Source organism: Melanotaenia boesemani, chromosome 7 (assembly GCF_017639745.1).
Source record: "Melanotaenia boesemani isolate fMelBoe1 chromosome 7, fMelBoe1.pri, whole genome shotgun sequence".
Classification (NCBI taxonomy): Eukaryota; Metazoa; Chordata; class Actinopteri; order Atheriniformes; family Melanotaeniidae; genus Melanotaenia; species Melanotaenia boesemani.
This window is the reverse complement of record NC_055688.1, coordinates 31426394-31448293: the sequence shown is the minus strand read 5'-3', so window position 1 is coordinate 31448293 and position 21900 is coordinate 31426394. Positions and strand designations below refer to the sequence as shown.

The 21900-nt window shown below is 38.8% G+C and overlaps 4 protein-coding genes across 4 annotated transcripts; all 4 read left to right on the top strand.

Moving 5' to 3' along the window:
• Window positions 1-4844: 4844 nt before the first annotated feature.
• On the top strand, window positions 4845-6880 carry tmsb2 (thymosin beta 2). The gene is made up of 3 exons (XM_041989368.1): window positions 4845-5000; window positions 6030-6134; window positions 6437-6880. The coding sequence occupies exons 2-3, from the start codon at window positions 6035-6037 to the stop codon at window positions 6472-6474; spliced, it is 138 nt and encodes a 45-aa protein (XP_041845302.1). The 5' UTR covers window positions 4845-5000; window positions 6030-6034; the 3' UTR covers window positions 6475-6880.
• A 2517-nt stretch (window positions 6881-9397) lies between these two features.
• On the top strand, window positions 9398-11605 carry LOC121642601 (protein Wnt-8a-like). Its single transcript, XM_041989363.1, has 6 exons — window positions 9398-9709; window positions 9808-9841; window positions 10006-10144; window positions 10325-10450; window positions 10546-10688; window positions 10835-11605. Exons 1-6 carry the CDS (start codon window positions 9639-9641, stop codon window positions 11396-11398), a joined length of 1077 nt encoding a protein of 358 aa, XP_041845297.1. The 5' UTR covers window positions 9398-9638; the 3' UTR covers window positions 11399-11605.
• A 159-nt stretch (window positions 11606-11764) lies between these two features.
• Window positions 11765-13798, top strand: LOC121643197 (protein Wnt-8a-like). Its single transcript, XM_041990480.1, has 6 exons — window positions 11765-12006; window positions 12101-12134; window positions 12271-12400; window positions 12748-12873; window positions 12977-13119; window positions 13198-13798. Exons 1-6 carry the CDS (start codon window positions 11939-11941, stop codon window positions 13747-13749), a joined length of 1053 nt encoding a protein of 350 aa, XP_041846414.1. The 5' UTR covers window positions 11765-11938; the 3' UTR covers window positions 13750-13798.
• Window positions 13799-15932: 2134 nt separating this feature from the next.
• LOC121642797 lies at window positions 15933-20536 on the top strand. The gene is made up of 6 exons (XM_041989748.1): window positions 15933-16010; window positions 18334-18411; window positions 18587-18785; window positions 19734-19814; window positions 19898-19967; window positions 20062-20536. Exons 1-6 carry the CDS (start codon window positions 15933-15935, stop codon window positions 20207-20209), a joined length of 654 nt encoding a protein of 217 aa, XP_041845682.1. The 3' UTR covers window positions 20210-20536.
• The last annotated feature ends 1364 nt before the right edge of the window (window positions 20537-21900 follow it).

Here is a 21900-nt window from a genome sequence, read left to right as displayed (position 1 = left end):
ATTACACCCTATTACCTGATAAGATGTACTGTATTAAAAACACCTTTTTTGGCTATAGCAGAGCTCTAATCTGTAGATCTAATCTCAGACTCTCTCCTTCTCATTCCTCATCTCTCTCCGTCTTCTCTCTTCCCTCTTTGCTATTTTCCTCCTTCTCTTTTCATCTCTGTCACTGTGCTCCAGCTGGCTAGGTGAGATAACTCCTCCACACTGAGATGCTCTCAGCCCATTGGCCGAATGATGGAACACAGGGCACCAATCAAACCCTGCATCATTAGTCGTGGGGATCATGGACCTGGGTATAGGCTGCTTATCTGGTTTTACTGATCCTGCACTACTCTTAGCCATTTCATACATCCAACAGCTCCCCTGAAAAACACAAGTCTCTCTTTAAATGTGGATAAATCAGACATGTTTGAAATAGCTCAGCACTTTTACAATGGCTGACAAAGTAAAAAGAAAGAAAAAAAAAAGCGGGGGGGGGGGGTTGTATTCTCTTTTTTAATTTACATATTATCTGCATTAGAGTTTCTTCTCTCTGTTGGTTTGGGGCTGATAAAAGTGCTGGACTGAATTTAATTTGTGTGCATGTGGTTTCTAATTTTGCTTCAGCCAAAGTTCTTTCTATTTAACAACAAAGTCACCACTCTTCATTTTAGGGGTGAAATTAGCCAGCCCTCTTTGCAGTCACCCTTAATCAGTTCGGATGATGACAAATATCCACTCCTCAGTCCATCAGACCACAAAAAGTCACTAGAAGGACACTCGGTGTGCAGCCAAGGCCGATGCTGTTTTTGAATATTTTAAGTGAGTGATCTGTGCCTGCACCAACATTTAATGGCCTCTACCTTTACCAGTGCTCCACCTCTCCATCAAGTTTCATCAAATTCAGCTTGATAGTGTAATCTTGTCAGATGAATCACAGTGGAGGACGATGGAAGCAGGAAAAGAGAGGAAACCGTGGAAATGAGCTCCCCACCCTTATTAAACTGGCCCCCACTCTGGAAACTTATTTTTCCTCCTTTTAATTGTATGGACTCTGTTTCTCTTTCAATGTAGTTTAGTTTTCTAAATTTTTGTGTAGTTATTTTTGGTCTTAATTTCTTTAAGTGTCTTTGTTATATTTTCTCTTTCTACTTTCAATTGTATTTTTGTTTTTCATGTCTTGATGTGCAGAATGTGGCAGTGTTTGGAATGTTTGTGTGTTTTCTATATGTACAGTGCATTGGTAATTGTGTTTTAATTGTGTGTTATAGGAAAATAGTAACTTGGATTGAGATTACTGGGACTACAGCCCACTGCTAAAGCAACACTCAAGAACTAATTCAAAACCCAGATCTCAATGAGATTGAGAATTTGTGGGCTAACTTATAACCCATACAACTTGTTCAAAAAAATATAGACATTCAAAAATCCTCCAAACAGAGTGGATCAAGAAGTATTTGTGTAAGAGAGTGAATACACCCTCTATAATGTAAACATGTCTTGTTGCTCAAATGATGCAAGCCCTGCAAAAATGATTGTTACTTCCATATTGTAAGGACGTAAAAATAGAAAAATGCCAAAAGGGGATAACTTTTATAGTGCACTGTATGTGTTTGACTAACTGGTACTTGTAACCCTTTCTTGCTTGTAGTACCTCGCTGTCTACCTTTGTGCTACTTTAGATCTAAAGCAAAGCTCTGGCAGCTCACCAGCACCTTTAAAATTAGTCAACATGCTTTATCAAGCTTTGTATGTGTTGTTCTATTCAAAAACGTAGAAGAAAAATCTCATCCTGCAGTCTGTTTGCTCTTATGAGGTTGCCAAGCAACCAGAAGAGCAGCTTAGACAGAGTCATGAGGCTTTCAGGTATGTTAGGTAGTGTTTTGGAAAGGTGACTTAGAATATATAAATACACACACACACACACACGCACACACACACATATATATATATATATAGTAAATAACTCTCATATTTGTCACCTGTGTCTGTGGCCTTTTACTGCGATTTAGTTGGCTTTTCTTTCCTGTTGTCTGAAACCAATAATGTGTCATAAAGGCTGCTGAAAAGAAGATTACAGAGTTCATTATGCAGACTACATGCTTATTTACTACATTCACTTCAGTCAGTGTCACTTGAGTATGTAAAGTTTCACTAGTTTCAGTGACGTTTATACCCCTCATTTTTTTCCTCATCTCATGGTGAAACTGCTCTAACATCTGGGTTAAAACTCTCCAATTTATAAAGAAACAAACATGGACTAAAACTGTGTACAAGTGTGAGGAGCTTTTCTAAAATCACATTAGTGACAGTAGGACTCAAACTGCTGCAAAGTGTTGGTTAAGTCTAAAAGGTGGTCCCCCACAGACTGTTCACCTCAGTGCAGCTCAGATTTTAAACAGTCCTGTGCTGCCATCCTGTGTTTAGTCCACAGATGGACATGAGTACTTTATTATCTAGCAGCAAAGATTTCCTTATACCGTGTGTTCTTCTCAGGCAACGTCATTCATCCAGACAAAGTCAAACAGGAGAGACAGTGGCTTCATTCGAGAAAGGTTGACTGGTCTATTGCCACCCATCAACATGCAGAAGGCTGTCCGATTTTTCTGACAGGTCATTTGGTCTCCACATCTGACCTTTGTCAGTTAGCATCTCATCTCCACGCTTCAAACATGATGACATTTCTAACAGAAAGGTTAATAGAAGGGCCTGGGCAAATGAGAGAAGGTCAAAGATCTCTTCTCCTCTGCAGTTTCACAAAGACACAACAACTCAAAGGAAACACGCACCTGATAGGCTGAATCGAGTTTTGAAAAGTGCTGAAATATAATAAGCGCCAAAGGGCACCCACATTACTACGTGTGCCCTTCAGAGAGCTTTGTGTCCTGTCAAAGTGTAACTACGTAGCAGGTTATTAGTCAGTTTGTTAAATGAGTCAATCTCAAGTGCTCAATGGATCTTACATGAAGCAACTCCGGACTTTGACCACTAGGTGGTGCTGCAGCATCATTGCAGAGCACTGGCATGCAATGATGACATGATGCTGATGTAATTCAACTCTGCCATCCAGTGGAGTGATGTCACACATTAACCCTTTAGTTTGATTCACTTTGTTTGACTTATTTCAGACTTATTTCAGAATATAATGTATATATATTCCCAATATTACCAAATAATAGAAATATACATATTTTACACTTTATATTTATATACTTTAACATCTAGATAGTTTTTTTTAAGTGTGTGTAGTAATAAGTTCTAAAAACAAATAAAAGATTCAATAAACAATTCAACTGACACTATAAATGGGAAACAAAGAAAACAGGTCAAATTTAGTCTCTGATGAGGTGGGTAGGAGGGGGTATTTTTAAATGAACTGCCTGAACATTTCTCAGTAACTGAGGTCATGTTGAGTCATGCTGATCTGAGATGAGCTTTCTTTTCTGAGATAGATTTCCTCATCAGCTGCCATCAGTTGTAATCGTACCTTTAGGAAGATTAAAGAGCAAAGATCAGCAGGTTTGGTGATGTCAGCGAAGGACCATGAGCTCCTCACATCTCACCACTTTAATAGGACATGACATGATTGATCGGGTGCAAAATTAAAGATGTGACCAATGTAAAACCACTCGCACAGACACATAAACCACCAAAGTTAAAAATATCTTTTGAATCACAAGGCTTCTTCATTTTCTATTAGCGTTTATGACCGGCAGCGGCTGGTTTCTCTGTGCCAGTTGGACACAGGTTGTTGTTCCAGTTGGACAATGACCAAAACACACATATCAAAGCTTGCTGAAAAGATAAAACATATTTTTTGGGATGGCTTCCTTAAAATCCTAAACTCAACCCATCAAAAAATATGTGTACAGTGCTTAGATGCCCAGTTTTAGATAAGAAACCATGAAGTTCAAGTTAACTCTGCCAATTCTCCCAGGAGGAAGTTAAAAAAAAAACAATCTCAACTGAATTTCCAGGAGAAACCTTCTAAAGGCATCTGGTTTTTGCATACATTATGATTTGAGGGCCAGACATGTCTCCAGAACCTGAAGTTGGTCACACATTTATTCCATGCCAGATCAGTTTATATGCCAAGAGACTGTCCCATTCAAATACCACCACACCTTCTTTTTCTGTAAGTGCAGAAAAAAAGGCAAATTCTAGAAGTTAGTTTTTTAGAATATATAGAAGGCAGTCAAAAATCCCTAAATATTCAAGACAAGGCAGGTTTATCAGTATAGAATCTTTCATGTACATGATAGAAAAAAGAAACATTATATAGGATCATTTAAAACAAACTAAACAAAATAAGATAAATTAAATAGAAACATAAGCTAAAATAAAGAGAAACATACAACATAATACATAGTGAGGTACATATGATACAAACAGGTGCAATATTTGTACATTTAAAATAAAAATATACAATATAAATATGTAAAAACCAAAAATCTAACGAAAAACACTGAAACATGAAAATAGAAATATTTTTACATCCAAGAATAATTATTATTTGATTTATTATATGTTGTATGTGACCTTTCTATGAAATAATCCCCCCAGAAAAAGAGAGATGTACTCTTACAATATTTGTTATTTCTCACAAATGAAGAATCACTATAAAGATGGATAAAATGTTCCTTCCTGTATCTGTCACTCAACAAATACTTTATAGGACAATAATGCATACAATATGTTAATAATTAATTATAATCAGTCTCACATTATCCACACATAACAGCTGTTCCCTGTTAGTGACTGCTTTCCTCTACTCTTTTCCTTTCAGAATATTAATATTAATGACACAGGGAGGCTGACCAAGCTCTCAGTCACTCTCTCTCTCTTCCCTCCCTCCCTCCCTCCTTCTTATACCCGCACCCTGGATGCAGGAAAGCGCGCACACACCGGTGGTCTGCTTCAGCTTCCGTGTCACTCTCCTGCCTCCATCTCTGCATCTCTATCCCTCCCTACACTCTCCACCAGTGGATTTCAGCCCACAGCTGTGTGTAACATTGGTAAGACATCCCTTATTCTGTCTGTTATTCATTTGTCTTTGTTTGTGTGTCTCTCTCTGGCTGTGTTTTATCAGGATTCAAACAAAGGATTTGGGGTGTGGCTGGATGGACAGAAGCTGGCTGCTGGTGGCAGCAGAGAAATTATGAAAAAAACAGGATGTTGTGGCTACTGATTATGCTGTCTTTGATAGAGAAAGAATAGAAATAGAGACTTTGTATGATTAGGTTTATTAATGAACTGAAAGGGCTGAGATTGTGACTCCTAATGTTGATATCAAAGCTTATCTTGCTGAAATGATTTGGACTGCTTTGAGGAAAAAATGGACACTTAAAAATCCATGCCTGAAATATTAATTTCATGTTAAACTGATAAGACCCCATTTAAATTTACACTGCTGAGAATAATTTTACAATAGATTGGATTGCTTATGACCGGCAGACATGTAGGCTAGTCAAATCTCAGACAGAGCAGTGGTTCAATCAGGCATGACTGGGCTAACCTGTGAAAGACTGATTACTCAGACCTGAGACTAAGTCTGACTGCAGTGGAGCTTGTGGAACATTATAACATCCTTAGGGCTGCAGGGGTGGATGCAGAAGAAGAGAGACAGACAGAGGGAGGATATAGAGGGGGAGAACAAAGACTCTTGCTTCAGAGAGGGAAAGACCAGAGACAAAGGAGAGAACAGGCAGCTGGGTAAAAACAGACACATGCTAGCTACATACACATGTGGGAGAAGCAGAGATCTAGACCGAGCATGTGTGGGAGGTAACAACCACTCACAGGCTTGCATGTGGACGTAGTCTGCACTGCACATGTTGTAGCCACTCCCTTTAGGTGTAGTCACTTCCAAAGATTAAACATGTGACAAATCAGACAAAAAATATGGCTCATAGCTGGCTTTTTAAATTATGATTTCAAATTTCAGTGCATGTGTGTGTATGTTGTTATGCCACATTGCCAATATGATGCTTGACAGGAAAGGTCAAAGCATTCTGCTCAAGTACCACCTGTCTCGTTTTTCATAGCTAAAATGTCTGACAAGCCTGACATGACTGAGATCGCCCGTTTCGACAAGACAAAGCTGAAGAAGACAGAGACAAAAGAAAAAAACCCGCTGCCCACCAAAGAGAGTGAGTGTACCCTGAGTATGTCTTTGTGTCTGTGTCTTTCAGAGCAGTTTTGAAGCCATGAGTCCTTCATCCCCTGCAGCAATTCTCCTGTCATTCCTTACTCATCATCCCATTCACACATGCGCAGCAAGCAAAGCAGCAAAACCAAATAGCTGCATGATCAGCATGATATTCAGCTAATCTAGAAGCTGCACCCCCAGAAATAAGCCTGCTAACAGTATCTCTCTTATTTTCTTTTCTTTTCTTTTCTTTTCTTTTCTTTTCTTTTCTTTTCTTTTCTTTTCTTTTCTTTTCTTTTCCAGCCATTGAGCAAGAAAGGAAAGGTGATGCCACACCTTGACTTCAGCACACGAAGAGAAGGAGCTGAGATGCCGCAGCAAAAAGCACTTTCTTTTGATTATTACAGTATTGAAATCTCTTATGTTGTCTTCAGAAAAGGGTGCTTGTGAGTTCCCTGGGGTGCTATAAGGGTCTTTGGCATCCTCACATGGGGCTCTCTTACCACTCTAAAAACTTCCGCCTGGGTGCCTGCCTTGTACTGTTAGCCTATAGCTAACATGTCTCCAATATTGCCAAACTGGGGAGTGGTATAGTGATGTAGCACAGATAGGCAGGCATCCAGGCTTGGGGTAGGTGGGAGTTGTCTACAGACATGGGATCAATCAAAGTCAACACATGTGGGATGCTTTTCTTATTAAACTTTTTACGTTTCTTTAAGAAATAAAAATGAAGACATGGGAAACATTTGTCTGCCGCATGTTGATCTCCCATTTATATGAAAGTGTAAGGGAATAAATTCATAAATCAATTTACACAATGTAATCATGAGGCACAGCCTTACAGCAAACACACAATATGATTATAATATGGACATTTTAGGGTGTATTGTAGGGGCTACTCAATTTGTCCTATGAGGGTTACAGTCCTGCAGATTTTCAAAGCATCCCTGCTCCAACAGCCTATGAAATTCTGTACAATGACTCATTAATTTGAGTACTGGGAATAAAATGAAAACCTACAGAACTGCAGCCCACTGAACTAAGTAATCCTGGTGTATGATAATAAATTCTCCTAATGGCTAATGTTCAAAATGAAGAAACTACTATAGATTATACTACAAAATTGATAGATTTTGTAGTATAGGCTGTAGATAAATTCAACACCCCAACTTTACTGGAACCATGTTTGTAGCGCTACATGGTTATGACATTATCTTGTTAGCATTAATTACCTGGCTTTTGAGATCAAATAATTATGTAACAAACGCTAAGTTATTTAGTTAGATGCTGAATAGACTGATATGTTGTATAGACATTTTCCTAAACATAAATGACACACTAGCTTTGAGCTTAAATGTGCATAATGCTATTTTCTTTGAGCCTATATGTTTTGGCAACCAGTAATAGAACAATTTATAATAATTATACTTTATTTTAATTAATTAGAAACTGGCTTGGAAACTGGTTGTCATACAAAATGTTAACAACTAATAAAACAATGGTATATATATATATATATATATATATATATATATATATATATATATATATATATATATATATATATATAATGACTGCCACAGTTCAGTGGATTTTTTTTTATTATTATTTCTCATCATTAAGACATGATTAAACTTTTTTTTTTCTTTTTTTTTTGGATTAAAAAAAAATTTTTTTACTCATTGATTTTTATGACATACTAGGCCTGTCATTCAATTCAATTACGACAACTAACCATTGCATAGGCCTGGTTAAATAGGTTAACACATTTCTCTAAACTGGCCGCTTGCTCACTGGCGTCTCCACTCCTGCCACCCTTTCCTCGGCCTGTCAAACTTGTCACCCTCTGAGCCTTTATTGCTCCATTTTTCTCACCTCACAACCCATAAATCAACGCTCCCTGAACTCTCTAATGTGTTAGAAAGGTGTTTAAAATAATTCCACCTGCAGCAGCTACTTCTATGATATTACAAGAACAACTTAAAAGCTCTGAATGTCATGAGTCAACCGTTCAAAATGAATGAAAGCCCAGAACAATGTTTTGAAAGCATAAATACCCGATGTAGCCCAACAAACAATGTATTAATCTGACATATGCTTTATAGTTTTGTGAAAGAATCTGGCAATAAAGTAAATAAAAAATCAAATTAGGGATACGACCTAACAACCCGCGTGATGTGTTCTTAACAGTTTCGATGTTTATGACACATCCAGCACCCATTCGGGGAAAAAAAAACTATTGTCTGCTGTTATTAACTAATTAAAACCGTTAAGGGAGGGCTCACTTTAGCACAAATTACAAATTAAGTATCCAGGACTGATTCTCTGCCTGGTGCTGAAGGGCTGTAGGTTTCAGTCTTACTGGAAAATGAATGTGGGTAATATCTAATTAGTAAGGATTATCCTCACCCTCAGCTTTCCTCCATTGTGTTGAAGACCTCGCCCAGCCAATCGGCTATTGTCCAGCACACTGAGTGAATAGTTGTTTTAAAGGATCTTGAGTGGTTTAAGGGGGATTTGACAAATTTAAGTTGGGTAAAAAATGGCCATGTTAATCACTAACTTCGTAAGTCCTCTCACATTAAATTACAGTTATGAAATGACAGAAACTGGCGTGATGAAGTAGAAGTAAATGGATAAACCAGAATAGTTTAAGTTTATATAAAATTCATCATACAACATGCCATACAACAACACGACACAGCATTTTAATGTTTAAAACAAAAGCAGTTCTATGTTTGGAGAGTATAAATTCCAGACTATTTTCACACCAAGTTGTTTCCCAGGAAAACATCTATTATCCTATTATCAGGACGATGCCAATTTCGCCAATGTGTGAGGCAGTATTTACATGACTATATGGGGTCACCAATGAAAAGCTTTAAGGCTTTGTAGTCGGTGTCCCAGGGTGCTATTTCCCAAACGCTTCAACAGAACAAGAATACCTCTGCTACGCATTCACGGCTGCATAACGTAATTTAATACTGCAAACCTATTTAATATATTTTGGGGTGAACAAGTTCTTTTTAATAAACGGTATGTTTCTGGAGTGACACTGAGTGTGCATGACATCACCATCCCGATTTATGTTGATATTTTCAACTTTGTATTTTAATAAACATTATGACATGTATTCAGGGTCTTACTGAACCTCATAGTGCGCACAATAATCTGATTTTATTCTCTGCAAATGTTTGAATTCGTGGGAAAAGCATATAAGGTTCAGGGCCTGGGAACGACAGGTGAGTGAATGAGGGGCTGTTTAAATGTCTGTGTCACTTCTTTGAAGTGCACTTATGCGCCGACGGCTCCTATTTGTCTATAGGACGCAGCAATTAATGCTGTCTTTGACGCATTTTCACATTGAAACGTTACCTGTGGAACAAATCTGTCAATCAAAGGGGCAATCCCATATAAATATCATCCGTGTGGCGTGAGGGAACATCACTTGCTTTCCCCTTCGACCTGGTACACATCTGGAATATAGGTCTCCACTACAGCTGCCATGGGATCACGGAATCTCCTTACAATCTTTGCTCTGAACATGCTCTGTCATTTTCAGTTTGTATCATCATGGTATGTGGTTTACTTTTGGATGAATTGCTTTTAAACTAGATATGTTTATTTTTATATACATTCTGTGACAGTATTAACACTGTTTTTTTTCTCAACAGGACAGTGAACAATTTCCTCATGACAGGACCAAAGGTATTTTATTGTGAAATTATCTAGAAATGTGCTATGCGTAAAACGTCTTTTGAGAGAAACAAATCTAATTTGCTATGTTCGATTTTGTTTCTAATGCCAACAGTCTTCCTGACTTTTTTTAGTTGAATGCAACAACAGCACATTTTATTTCTTTTTGTTCCAAGGCTTTTCTTACCTATACCAGCAGTGTGCAAGTGGGCGCACAGAGTGGAATACAAGAATGCAAGTATCAGTTCGCTTGGGACAGGTGGAACTGTCCAGAGAGCACACTCCAGTTATCCACGCACAACGGCCTCCGAAGTGGTGAGAACTCTAATTAGATTAGTAAATCTGAACTTAATTTATTGCACGCTGCATTTGGATAAGATGGTTTGCATGTCAGTTTTCCCAGAACGCACAGAGGAAAAGCGCCTTTACGCAGCTTTTAGCATTTGTGGACCCATCTTGAACTCGGTAAAAGTTTCTGTCTGTCACGTTTTCTAGCCACAAGGGAAACGTCTTTTGTCCATGCCATCAGCGCCGCCGGCGTCATGTACACGCTCACGAAGAACTGTAGCATGGGGGACTTCGACAACTGTGGCTGCGATGACTCCAGGATTGGTCAGACAGGTACATTTATGAGTATTCTATCTATTGTTAAGATAAACATTCCAACAGCTACCAAACTTCTCAAAAATTCCTGATGTTTCGTTTTTCGTTTATAGGAGGTAGAGGTTGGATTTGGGGAGGCTGCAGCGACAACTCGGCGTTTGGCGAGAAGATCTCCAAACGGTTTGTTGACGCGCTAGAAGGTGGACACGACTCACGCGCAGCAGTCAACCTGCACAATAACGAGGCGGGCAGATTGGTAAGATCTGAATCCATGACTCATGGGTAGCATATCTCATAATTTTTGATGACTGTTTCTTAATAAACCATGGCAGTGATATGCGAACATTCTGTTTTGTTGCGTTTACGCACGTGTGCAAATCAATAACTTCCATTCTCCTATAGGCAGTCAAGGCAACCATGAGGAGAGCCTGTAAGTGTCACGGAGTGTCCGGGAGTTGCAGCATACAAACTTGCTGGATGCAGCTGGCCGACTTCAGGGAGGTGGGCAACTACCTGAAAATGAAGTACGAACATGCTAAAAAGCTGGAAATGGACAAGAAGCCAGCGAGGGCGGGCAACAGCGCAGACACCAGAGGAGCCATTGCGCACACATTTCGGAGCATCGCTAGAACGGAGCTCGTATACCTGGAAGATTCACCAAATTACTGCTGTAAGAACCAGAGCCTGGGAGTCCAAGGCACTGAGGGGCGGGAGTGCTTGAAGGGTGACAAGAACATATCCCAGTGGGAGAGAAAGAGCTGCCGCAGGTTGTGCTATGAATGCGGCCTCAGAGTGGTGGAGAAGCGCACTGAGGTCGTCAGCAGCTGCAACTGCAAATTTCACTGGTGCTGCACAGTCAAGTGCGAAAAGTGCACACAAGTTGTGACTAAGTATTACTGTGCGCGCAAAGGTGGGAGAAAACAGCACAATAAAACGAAACAGAGACACCATGGACGCAGACACTGATTACATTATGGATAATGGACTAATTAGTGTAGCACTGTGAGAATTTTAATTTCATTATAAGCTGTCACATCATCTGAATCTCTTGTTGCACTTTTATCTTATAGACTGGATTATGTATATGGATCAAATTATTATTAAGGACTTAACGCTCCATTCCAAGCACATAATATGAGTTTAGGCCTTGCTGTGTTCTTTCATTGGGTTGGACAGTGCCTGAACAATGTATATATTTTATACTTAATTTTAATTGAAATTGTTACTTAATAAATATTTTTCTACAATATGTACTACTTATTCGGATCTGTCATGGGCAACATTCTGATTTCATTATGTGGGAGCCCTGGTGTCATGCAGCCTTAGGGAAGAAGCGCCATCCTTTGAAGTGCGCATAGAGGCGTTTCCTGAACTGGTCGCCCAATCAGCTTCCTCTGGCTTCGGGAACAAAGAACAAGAGTCCCATTTGTTCCTCTATCAAATAAAGAGGAAAGTTACAGCACACCGGGACAAAACAGCAAGATCTCCGTTGGCTAAACGCTACATATGAAAATGATGCATTCAGTATTTTGGCTCTTGCTTCTGCATTTCAGAATACACCCGGGACATGCTTGGTAAGACATATCTCTGCATCTTATTAATAAAAAAAAGTCCACGCAAAATAATGTAACCGTTTTTTGTTTGTTTATTTTTCTATCTTCTTTACAGGGTGGCCAGTAACTTTCTTATGACGGGGCCAAAGGTAAACATAATCAGGTTTAATTATGATTATTGCTTAGATTGCATATATATATATATATATATATATATATATATATATATATATATATATATATATATATATATATATATATATAACTGTCCTGCCTTCCCTGCAGGCCCATTTTACCTTTGCAAGAAGCGTGCAGGTGGGCACCCAGAGAGGGATTGAAGAGTGTAAACACCAGTTTGCGTGGGACAGATGGAATTGTCCTGACAGCGCAACCCAGCTGAAAGGTCTGAGACTAGGTAGGTCTTAATAATTTCCCTTGAGAAATTAATAACGTATTTCAATTAAATTTACTATAATTTTTTTATTTAAAGTTATAAGAGGAAACTAAAATCCAACAAGAAACATTTGACAAGTAAAAAGATGAACAAAAATACAACTTATAAAATGCGTCTGCATACCTCACAGACCTCAAACCTTCTACATTTAAAACTGTGTCTTCTGAGGACTCACTAAGTCAACTTATTATAGGTTTATATGGCAATTTGTGTGATGATGTTATGCAATTGTCTGGATGTGAATGACTGAATATTTTAAAATAAAATTACGTAGGTTATTCATATGTTGGCTTTCCTTTTATTTCAAGCCACCAGAGAGACGTCATTCATCCATGCCATCAGTGCAGCAGGAGTCATGTACACCCTCACTAGGAACTGTAGTATGGGAGATCTTGAAAACTGTGGCTGCGATGTTTCAAATAATGGAAAAACTGGTAAGGCTCACCAATAATCTAATTAGAGCGTTATTATTGCATCTCTGTGCTACCTAGCCCACTCATTTAATAAGAATAAATCTATTTTGAAAAAAAAATCCAGGTGGTAGAGGATGGTTATGGGGTGGATGCAGTGATAACGTGGATTTTGGGGAGAGGATTTCCAGACAGTACGTGGATGCGCAGGAGTCAGGGCAAGACTCCAGGGCTGCAGTCAACCTGCACAACAACGCTGCTGGACGGCAGGCAAGTTTTCATCACATTGAGCAACTTATTAATCATGTTTAAGAAGTATAGACCTTAATTAAGTCTGCTTTCCAACAGGCCGTGACAGCAACAATGAAGCGCATCTGCAGATGTCATGGCATGTCTGAGAGCTGCAGCGTTCAAACATGCTGGACGCAGCTGTCTGATTTTAGAGAAATCGGCAATTATTTAAAAATTAAACACGGTCAAGCTCAAAAACTGGACATTGACAAGAAGCGGATGCGAGCAGGAAACAGCGCGGACAACCGAGGAGCCATCGTGGACGCATTCGGCGGGATAGCCCAGACAGAGCTCATCTACCTGGAGGATTCTCCGGACTACTGCAAGAGAAACACAAGCCTGGGGCTTCAGGGCACGGAGGGCCGGGACTGTCTGCAGCAAGGAGACGGTTTGACCCAGTGGGAGAGAAGGAGCTGCCGCAGGTTGTGTCACGAGTGCGGCCTGAAGGTGGAGGAGAGGCGGACGGAGGTGGTGAGCAGCTGCAACTGCAAGTTCCACTGGTGCTGCAGGGTGAACTGCGAGGACTGTTCTCAGGTCATAGTCAAGCATGTGTGCGCCAGGAGAGACAGCGGGGACGGGTTTAGACGGAGATATCGTGGACCCAAATGAAAATAATTCAGTTTTTATGTACCTATAATCTATATTTGTGCACTTTGAATCACTCATTAATGTCTCCTTGTATAAACAATAGAATGTATATTTATAAATGCAGTTTGCTTGTTTAAATGAAAAATAAAATAAATAAAAATACCAGGTTTTACTTCAGTCAGTAACTCCAGGAAACATTATTGTTTTGCTTAATTAATTTCCCAGTCACTGAATTTGTGACAGAACTAACAAGTTAGAATAAGAATGAGCTGAAACACTTAACAGGGGATTACATGACTAACATGGTGCAGCTCACACCAAGCCAAGGTGTTGATCCAGCGCTGATCCACGATCACTTTGATGTCAGTGTGTATTGACTTCATTCAAAAAAGTGGAGGCTTTGAAAAACAAATCAGGGAAGGATTTCCTAGAAGTATAAGATGGTATTTGCCTTGATAATTCAGCAAAACACTGACTAGTCTGTGTCACATCCCATAAGTAATGCAATGTAAAACAGTACTTCAAAGCATGATGAGAAAAAAAAACAACTTTGACCCTACTGTTATATCAGTAAAGAGGGTGCATGCGGTCCAGCTCCACTGTAAATGTGAGGGGACAGTATAAATAAGGGTTAGTCTATACTCACCTTTCTCCTCAAACAAGTTAATTTCTATTCATCTAATTTAAAAGCAATTACATCTAAGAGGATTCTTTTCTCCTCCCACTGGCCTGAAGGAGTCATTCATGTGTTTCCTTCTCTCCTCTACCCCCTGTATCTCCAAATATCTTCCTCTCAGCTGGATGTGTCATAAATCTGCCATGGTCTCAGTTAAATAAGAGACGGCATGGATATTGCCCTCTTCAGGGGTCTGTGCCTGAAGGGATGGAAGTTTAACAGAGATGGGCTAGTAACAGGGCTATTTCAGTCACTTTACAAACTGGTTACTGTAGGGTTGGTAAATCAGAAGTTAGAAGTCAATTATCATTACATTAGAGACCAGCTGGTGTCACTAATGCAGATTTACAAAAGATATGACAAACTGATTAAAGTCCTGTTCTTCCACTTATGTTTTTTTTCTGAATTTGACATGTCATTAGGAAATGTTTGCAAACAGTCACATAAAAACATGAAAATGAACAGAACTGGAAGCAACAATTTGGGATCTGCTATAGCTAAAGGACAGGAATGTAACAAGGTTCAGACAATAACAGATACAAATATGTCTTTTCCCCATTTGTCTGTTTACATCCAGGGATGTTGTGTGTTTCCCATGCTGTCCTGCTGAGTGTTAATGAAAGTTTAACTCCACTGGAGGCTTTCAGTGGTCCGCCCATCATCTCTCTCCACTGAGTACACTGGTTCTGGCTTAGACCCACGCTTTAAGCCTGGTTTTCCTTCAGAGGTGAGCTCTCCATCATAGGGTTGGTATCTACTGATCTTCTAAGTAATTCTGCAATTTATTGCACATTTTTTACACATATTCAAACAAAACTGATGCCCCTCTTGCGTTAAAATTTTACTATATTTAATACCTCTTCTACAGTGGCAGTGTTGTGTCTTTCGTGGGGAAGTATGCTTCCTAATCAAGTCAAAAGAAGAACATAGGGTGAAGTGGTGGGGGAATCTCCCATAAGGACCCCCTAGGGGTACTCATGTATTGACCCAGACAGGCCTCGGGGTCTGAGTGTGATTGATCACCCTTTTCTCCCTGCTGCCCTCCTCTATCACCTGGGTGTGAGATACCAGGAGGCCTGACACAGAACTGCAGCTGGATGACTGCCTACAATATGTTACAGCTCAGGAGAGAAAAGTGTATGATACATGATGTACAAAGAAAAAACAAATGTAAAGTTATTTAATGTCAAGATTAAATCCACACCCATCTCCAGCAAATTCAATTTGCATTTTGTTACAAGTCTGCTCTTCAGTCAGAAATCTGAGTGAAGATGCATGCTGCACAATTACAATGCAGGTTGCAGTGTGAAAGGAAGTTTGCAGCCTCTAAGTTTAGAAACTGATAGAGGCTACAATTAGTGCATGCTCAAAATGACCACAGACACACTCTTTCCTTTATGCAAAAGGTGAGAAGATGACGTGCTATAAATGGGATTGTTTAAAGTGGTCATTTTGTTCTTTTAATTTACAGATCAGGTCGAGAGCGTTGTAGATAGCGCAGCAAATCCTGCATTTTAAAGAAATAAGCATGAGCCTGAGGAATGTTCCCTCTGAAGAAGAGGTGATGGGATGGAATCCACAAAGTCTAGCCCATTACATGAGGAAGGTGAGTCAAGTTCTGTTATTGTGGTTGTGCCATTATTATCTGACAGCTATCATGTGAAAAAACTCCTATCTTGAGAAAGCTATACAAGACAGTTTGCATTTGTTAAGCAAAATAATATTTTTATTATTTCAATTTCTACATTACATACTCTTGAATGCTTATTGGATCTAAGTGATTGCCACATTCTTTTTAGGTAGCTTCATGATCTCAGGTTGTGTGTGAGACAAAGAAAAAGCAAAAAACATTTTTAAATACCCATACTTGAAATATATTATCAGTGGAATTGTTAATAGCCAAGACAGTCACAGAAATAGAATGGAGGACAAATGCTGCAAACATCAAGTGTCAAATGGAGCAATGCTCCAAATCTGTAAAAAAAAAACAAAAAAAAAGTAGAGTGAACTTTAAAAAGTAGGACTGGAGTCTATACCAACAGCTGCTAGGTGAGAGGGAAGGTAGGGCAGATTTAGAGTAAACAGTTAACCTGGAAACACCAATGCATACATGGGGGGGAGATCATGGTATCTCCAGACTTGGCTCAACCCTGCAAACTTGTCAGCTTGCAGTTGCATTCCGAATAGATGTCTTCTTCTGTAATACTTGGTGCACTCTGGCGGAGAGTGGTCCAATTTGTTTGAATAGTACAGCGTAAACGCAGTCTCTGTCCAGAAGGATGTTGCACCCCTCCAACTGAACCGAGTGCCCAATCGCACCAAGTCTAGCGGACTATCCTGGTGTAAATGCACCCTTAGAAAGAAATGTTAACATGATAAATTTGTAGTTTGGCTTTTTACTGTGAAGGTTTTCAGTTTGATTGGCCAGCAAAAGCTTTGAAGAAGACCAAATAATGACATCCTTTCATCATCTGACTTAAATCCTACTGAGGACTTGTAAGCCTTGAGACTAATGGAAGACAACAAACATCTGAACGGCATGTGGGAGGCTGTGGTTTTTGCTTTAGCAAAGCTGATGATAAACAAATCAAGAAAACAACAGACGTAATGGATACAAGGCTGATACTTCTAAATATGTCAACGCATTCAAAGAATAAAAATGTTATCATTTTACTTAGTAGCCTAATCATTTTCCACACATGAAACTGTAAATGCATACACTTGTGTCCCTCTATTAAAGATAAACCTAATTTCTGTTAGACATTAAGCTTTCATGTTCAGTAACATTTCTAAAAAAGTTAAAGGCAACACATTTTTTTTATATAACACAATAAGACCCATCCTGAATAACCTTCTCAGAGCTACTCAGAGGTGTAGAGTTACAGCTGCATCATTCCAAAAGGATATTTATATTTATCCTGAAAGTGGTTGGGTTTGTTTAAGGCAAGCCAGTCACTTTTTTTTATTCATGCTCTGTCCAATCTTCATTTATTTCTTCACCAGTAACACATATGCTGAAATTTATACATCTTAACAAATCTATTACTTCAAAAGCATTCACATAGACTGTGTGGCTGCAGAAATATACTCATTTCATTATGGGTACGCAATTTTCAGCAGGGGCCTAAAATATATAGATACAGGGGTCAAAAGGTCATTTATCTAATAACTGTGCCCACATACTGCAGTATTTAAATATATTAAATACATACTGCTTAGTTGTGCAGTATGTATTTAAGCAGAACTCATTTGTTATCTTGAATGTTTTTATGGTTGCAATTTGATGCAAAATATTCCCAACACTAAATATTAAACGTCATACAGAATAAAATGACTACACAAACGTTAATTTACTGTTTCTTTACGTTTCTGAGTTGTTGTTTTTTTTTTATCTTCTCAGCTTAAATTATCTACCTGTGATACAGTGGTGATGAAGAGCAATATAACAGGAACCCGGTTCATGGTATGTAAGTTTAACTCTTCAGATATCTTCATCACTCTGGAATAATAACTGCAACAAATAATCACATTTTCATAACATTTCAAATATCTAGAAAATGACACAGTCTGAGCTTCAAGTGTTTCCTGACTTCCACGTCCCGTGAGTCTGACAGAAAATATAGTTAACTAAAACAAGCCAAATGTATGATTCTAACAGTGTAGATGTTGTTATTATTTTACTGACTGGCTCTGCATCTTCATAGAACACTCACTTCTATGCAAAGGAAAATCAAAAGTGGAGTGCAGAGTAATGACTTTGGTCCAAAGTAAGTAAACAGATTTTATTCATAGTATCAGCTGAATCTGCAACTAAACATAGAATGATGTTACACTCTACTTCATGTGCAGGCCAAAGACACAAAAGCATTTTGCAGCAGGTAACAAGCACGTTAAGTCAACTATACCTCTAACATCAAACTTCCCCTGAGCCTGATAATGAGTTTGTCACCCCTTGTTTTCGAAAAGCATGTGCAAAGGAGGAAGAAGCCTGGGGGTCTGATGATTCTGTGAGTGAAATGCTCCTGCTTTATTTTAACTTGCCGACATTATTAATACAAACAGAGCCAAAAAGATATAATTTAGTTAATTACTGTAAGTTGCTCAAAATGTAGTTTATACTTGGCTACGTTGCATGAGTTGTATTCATATACTGTATTTGCTGTGTTACGTATGTGTGCTCAGGATAATGGAAATGTATATGAGAGCTTCGACAAGGATGACAAAGCTGAAGACTACATCTGTTCTCCTTCTGAGCTACAAACAGTAGAGAAGCAACACGGTGCCAAAACCTGCAAGGCCAACTACATGCAGGAGAACTATGCACGTCCAATGAAGCCGCCTAAACTGGAGAGAAATGCTGCTGTTCAGGACTGTCATAAAGGTGATGGCACGCAACTGTGATAGTAGTGCTGCTGTGTGTACAGAAATTCAAATACATCTGAAACTATCTGAGTGTATCAGCTACTTTTATATGTATATGCTTTGAAAGCAAAGCCTGTGCAATTGCAGGTTCTGCAAGGCCAGACAGCTGTATGTATCTGAAATGATCTGAAATGAAAGAACAATTGCTGCACTCTATTTGCTATGATTAACTTACAAATCCTCCCAGATAAGCCCAGAACTCCTCTTCACTCAGTAATGAATTTACAAACTTTTTTAGTTATCTAAACAGACTAAAAGTGAATGCCAGACTGTCAAACAAAAGACCTAATCTGTCTAAAACCTAGAAATAACTTAATTATCATGTCACTATTTGATATGGTTAATTTAAAAATCGTTAAAGAAAGTTTGGCATTTGAAATTGACACCATGCAATCTGGAAATGATACCCTCTTAAAATCACCAACAAAGTTTGTAACCTTGGTGTGTTATTAGACTCAGATTTGACTTTCAACAGTCACATTAAAGCTGTCACATTGTTAACAGAATTAAACGTTTTAAGTCTAAAAAAGACCAGTAGAAACTGATCCGCATACTCATTCATTATAGTTTTTTAACAGGACTTTGCAAAAGCTCTGCTGCTAGAGAGTTTACAAATGCTAGTTTATAAATCACAGCAGTTTAGGTGCAGAATACATCTGTGATATGTTCAAAGAATATAAACCTAGTATGGCTCTGGGTCTAAGGACTCAGGTAAGTTAGTCCTGACAAGAGTCCAGATTAAACATGGATCATTTATCTGTTCTGCTGAAAACAAGTGAAACAAACTACCAGCGGAGATTCAACTTTCACAATGAACTGCTTTTATGGATGAAATGTGCTGTACAAATATATTTACCTTGCCTAAATGGCAATGATCTGAACTATATTTTCTCATTCCTCATGCCAGTTCTGTATTCTGATTTAAAAATTGCAAACATCAAGAAACCAGAACTACCTAGTACATCCCTAAAGCCCACAAAAAAATCAAGTAAGTACACTTTATTTTGTGATGTTACGCTGTTGTCGCAGCAGTTTATATTTCTATTAAATATCATCACTAATGTCCACAAGAGGGCGGCATTGTCTTGCCTCCCAGATTATCTTCAGTGAGCCTGCCTCAACCGCATGCCACATCTAACAGGTAGCACAAAATAAGACATGTATAAGTCTAGCAAGCTCTTTACTCTGGTTACTCAACACTTCTTAGTTGTTGTATTTTATCTTTCCTTTCCCAGGATGAATAGACTCCCTCCAGTTCCTCTGATAGCAACAAAACCTGTCCAGGAAAAAAAATCAATACCAGAACCAACACAGATGAAAACACAATCTTCAGACATGCTTATGGGAAGACACAATCTACATGTGGTTAGTTCCACACCGTGAGCACTTTCAGAGACAAAACAGCAGATGGTGATGTTGAAAAGAATACTACTGAAACCATTATGACTGCTAAAACAACAGAAGAAACTGATTTTTATTAGGATGTCTGGTAAACTGTAAAATATTGTGCTACTTAGTTCAGCAATTCTTATTTAGGAATCACACCTGCTTTTGTAGCAATAAAGATTTTTGCTAGTCTCTTACTATCACTGTTCTATCATGGTGAATCCAGGACATGGATCCCAGCTGGTATGGAGGAAAGGTGACCAGATGTGTGGCTGAAATGGCTCTCAGAGAGATGAACAAGGTTGAATGCTGCTTCTTCCTTCCTAACTGGAATTAATACACAAACATACAGAAATGCACATATAAACATGCAACTGGTATTTTACAGGACTGCAAATTAAATGACAGTGGATTGATCATTTTGTGTATGTGGTTTTGTATCTTGAAGGATGGAGCATTTCTAGTGAGAGACAGCTCAACGAGCTCAGCTGACCACACTTACACTCTGATGGTACTGAATAAAGGCAAGGTTTACAACATTAAGATCCGTAACCAAGGCAACTCCTATTTGCTCGGCAACGGCCTACGGAAAATGCAGGTAAACTTATAGTCATGGCAGCGTAAAGAACAAAGTTATAACGAAAAGATAAATATTCTGTGTCCTCCCTGAGATTAAACTAAAAAGTTCACATCTTGTGGCATGTCTCAGAGGGTGCTTGATGCTGACTTGTGCTGTGCTGCATCATTAGGTCCCTGTCATCTTTAGTGTGTGTTGTTGTGCTTTAGAGCTTCCCCGGGGTGAGGGAGATGATTAACCATCACACACACAACCCGCTGCTGCTCATTGATGGCAAAGACCAGAGCTCCAAAGAGCACACCCAGTGTCATCTGAAGCACCCTGTGGGACTCTGACCAGCACCAAGCTTAATGTGGGTGTTAGCATCTGTCTGCATTTCTACATGCTGATTTGCGCATACAAGTGACTTTTTTTATTAGCAAATTTAAACAAATGTCACAAATTTTGCCATTTCAAAAGGGCATAGTTATATAACTTTTTTATCCACTTTTACTACATTTAATAAACAAGATGAAAAAAGGAATGATTTTCATATGATGGTTTGTCTATTTTTCTAAACAACATACCGCAAATATACAGCATTGCCTCCATTTTTCACGCCTCCATTTCAAGTCAGGCTGGGGGTTGCTGCTTCATTACATCTGGGATCTTTTTGAGAAGCGCCAACTTGTCAGGGTGGCCAACACAGATAATCAGATCGCATTGCTTCAGATGGGTTTGCACTGCCGGCAGAAAGAAAATATCTTGTGTAAGAAATGCCTCGGGTCTAAACCAACTGCTATTAAATCTAAAACCAAACAGCAGGGGTGACTTAATGCAATAACATTTACTTTGTCTCTGTTTTCTCACCAGTATTTCATGTCTGTGTGACTAACAGTTAAGTATGCTTCTGTATCACAAGTGCAAAATACAAACTGAATAATTTATACAGAAAAAGTGACAAGTTAAAACATTACCTTGTTTATAAAATTAAGTCAATTTAAGAATGAAGTTCATGGTCAAACTGCACTGCAAAGCAAGCTACTAAAGCTGGAAAAATCTAAACAGAATATGGGTGAAATCATATTTAAGCATTATTTACATCTAAGTAAAAGACTGCTGTAAATAGTGC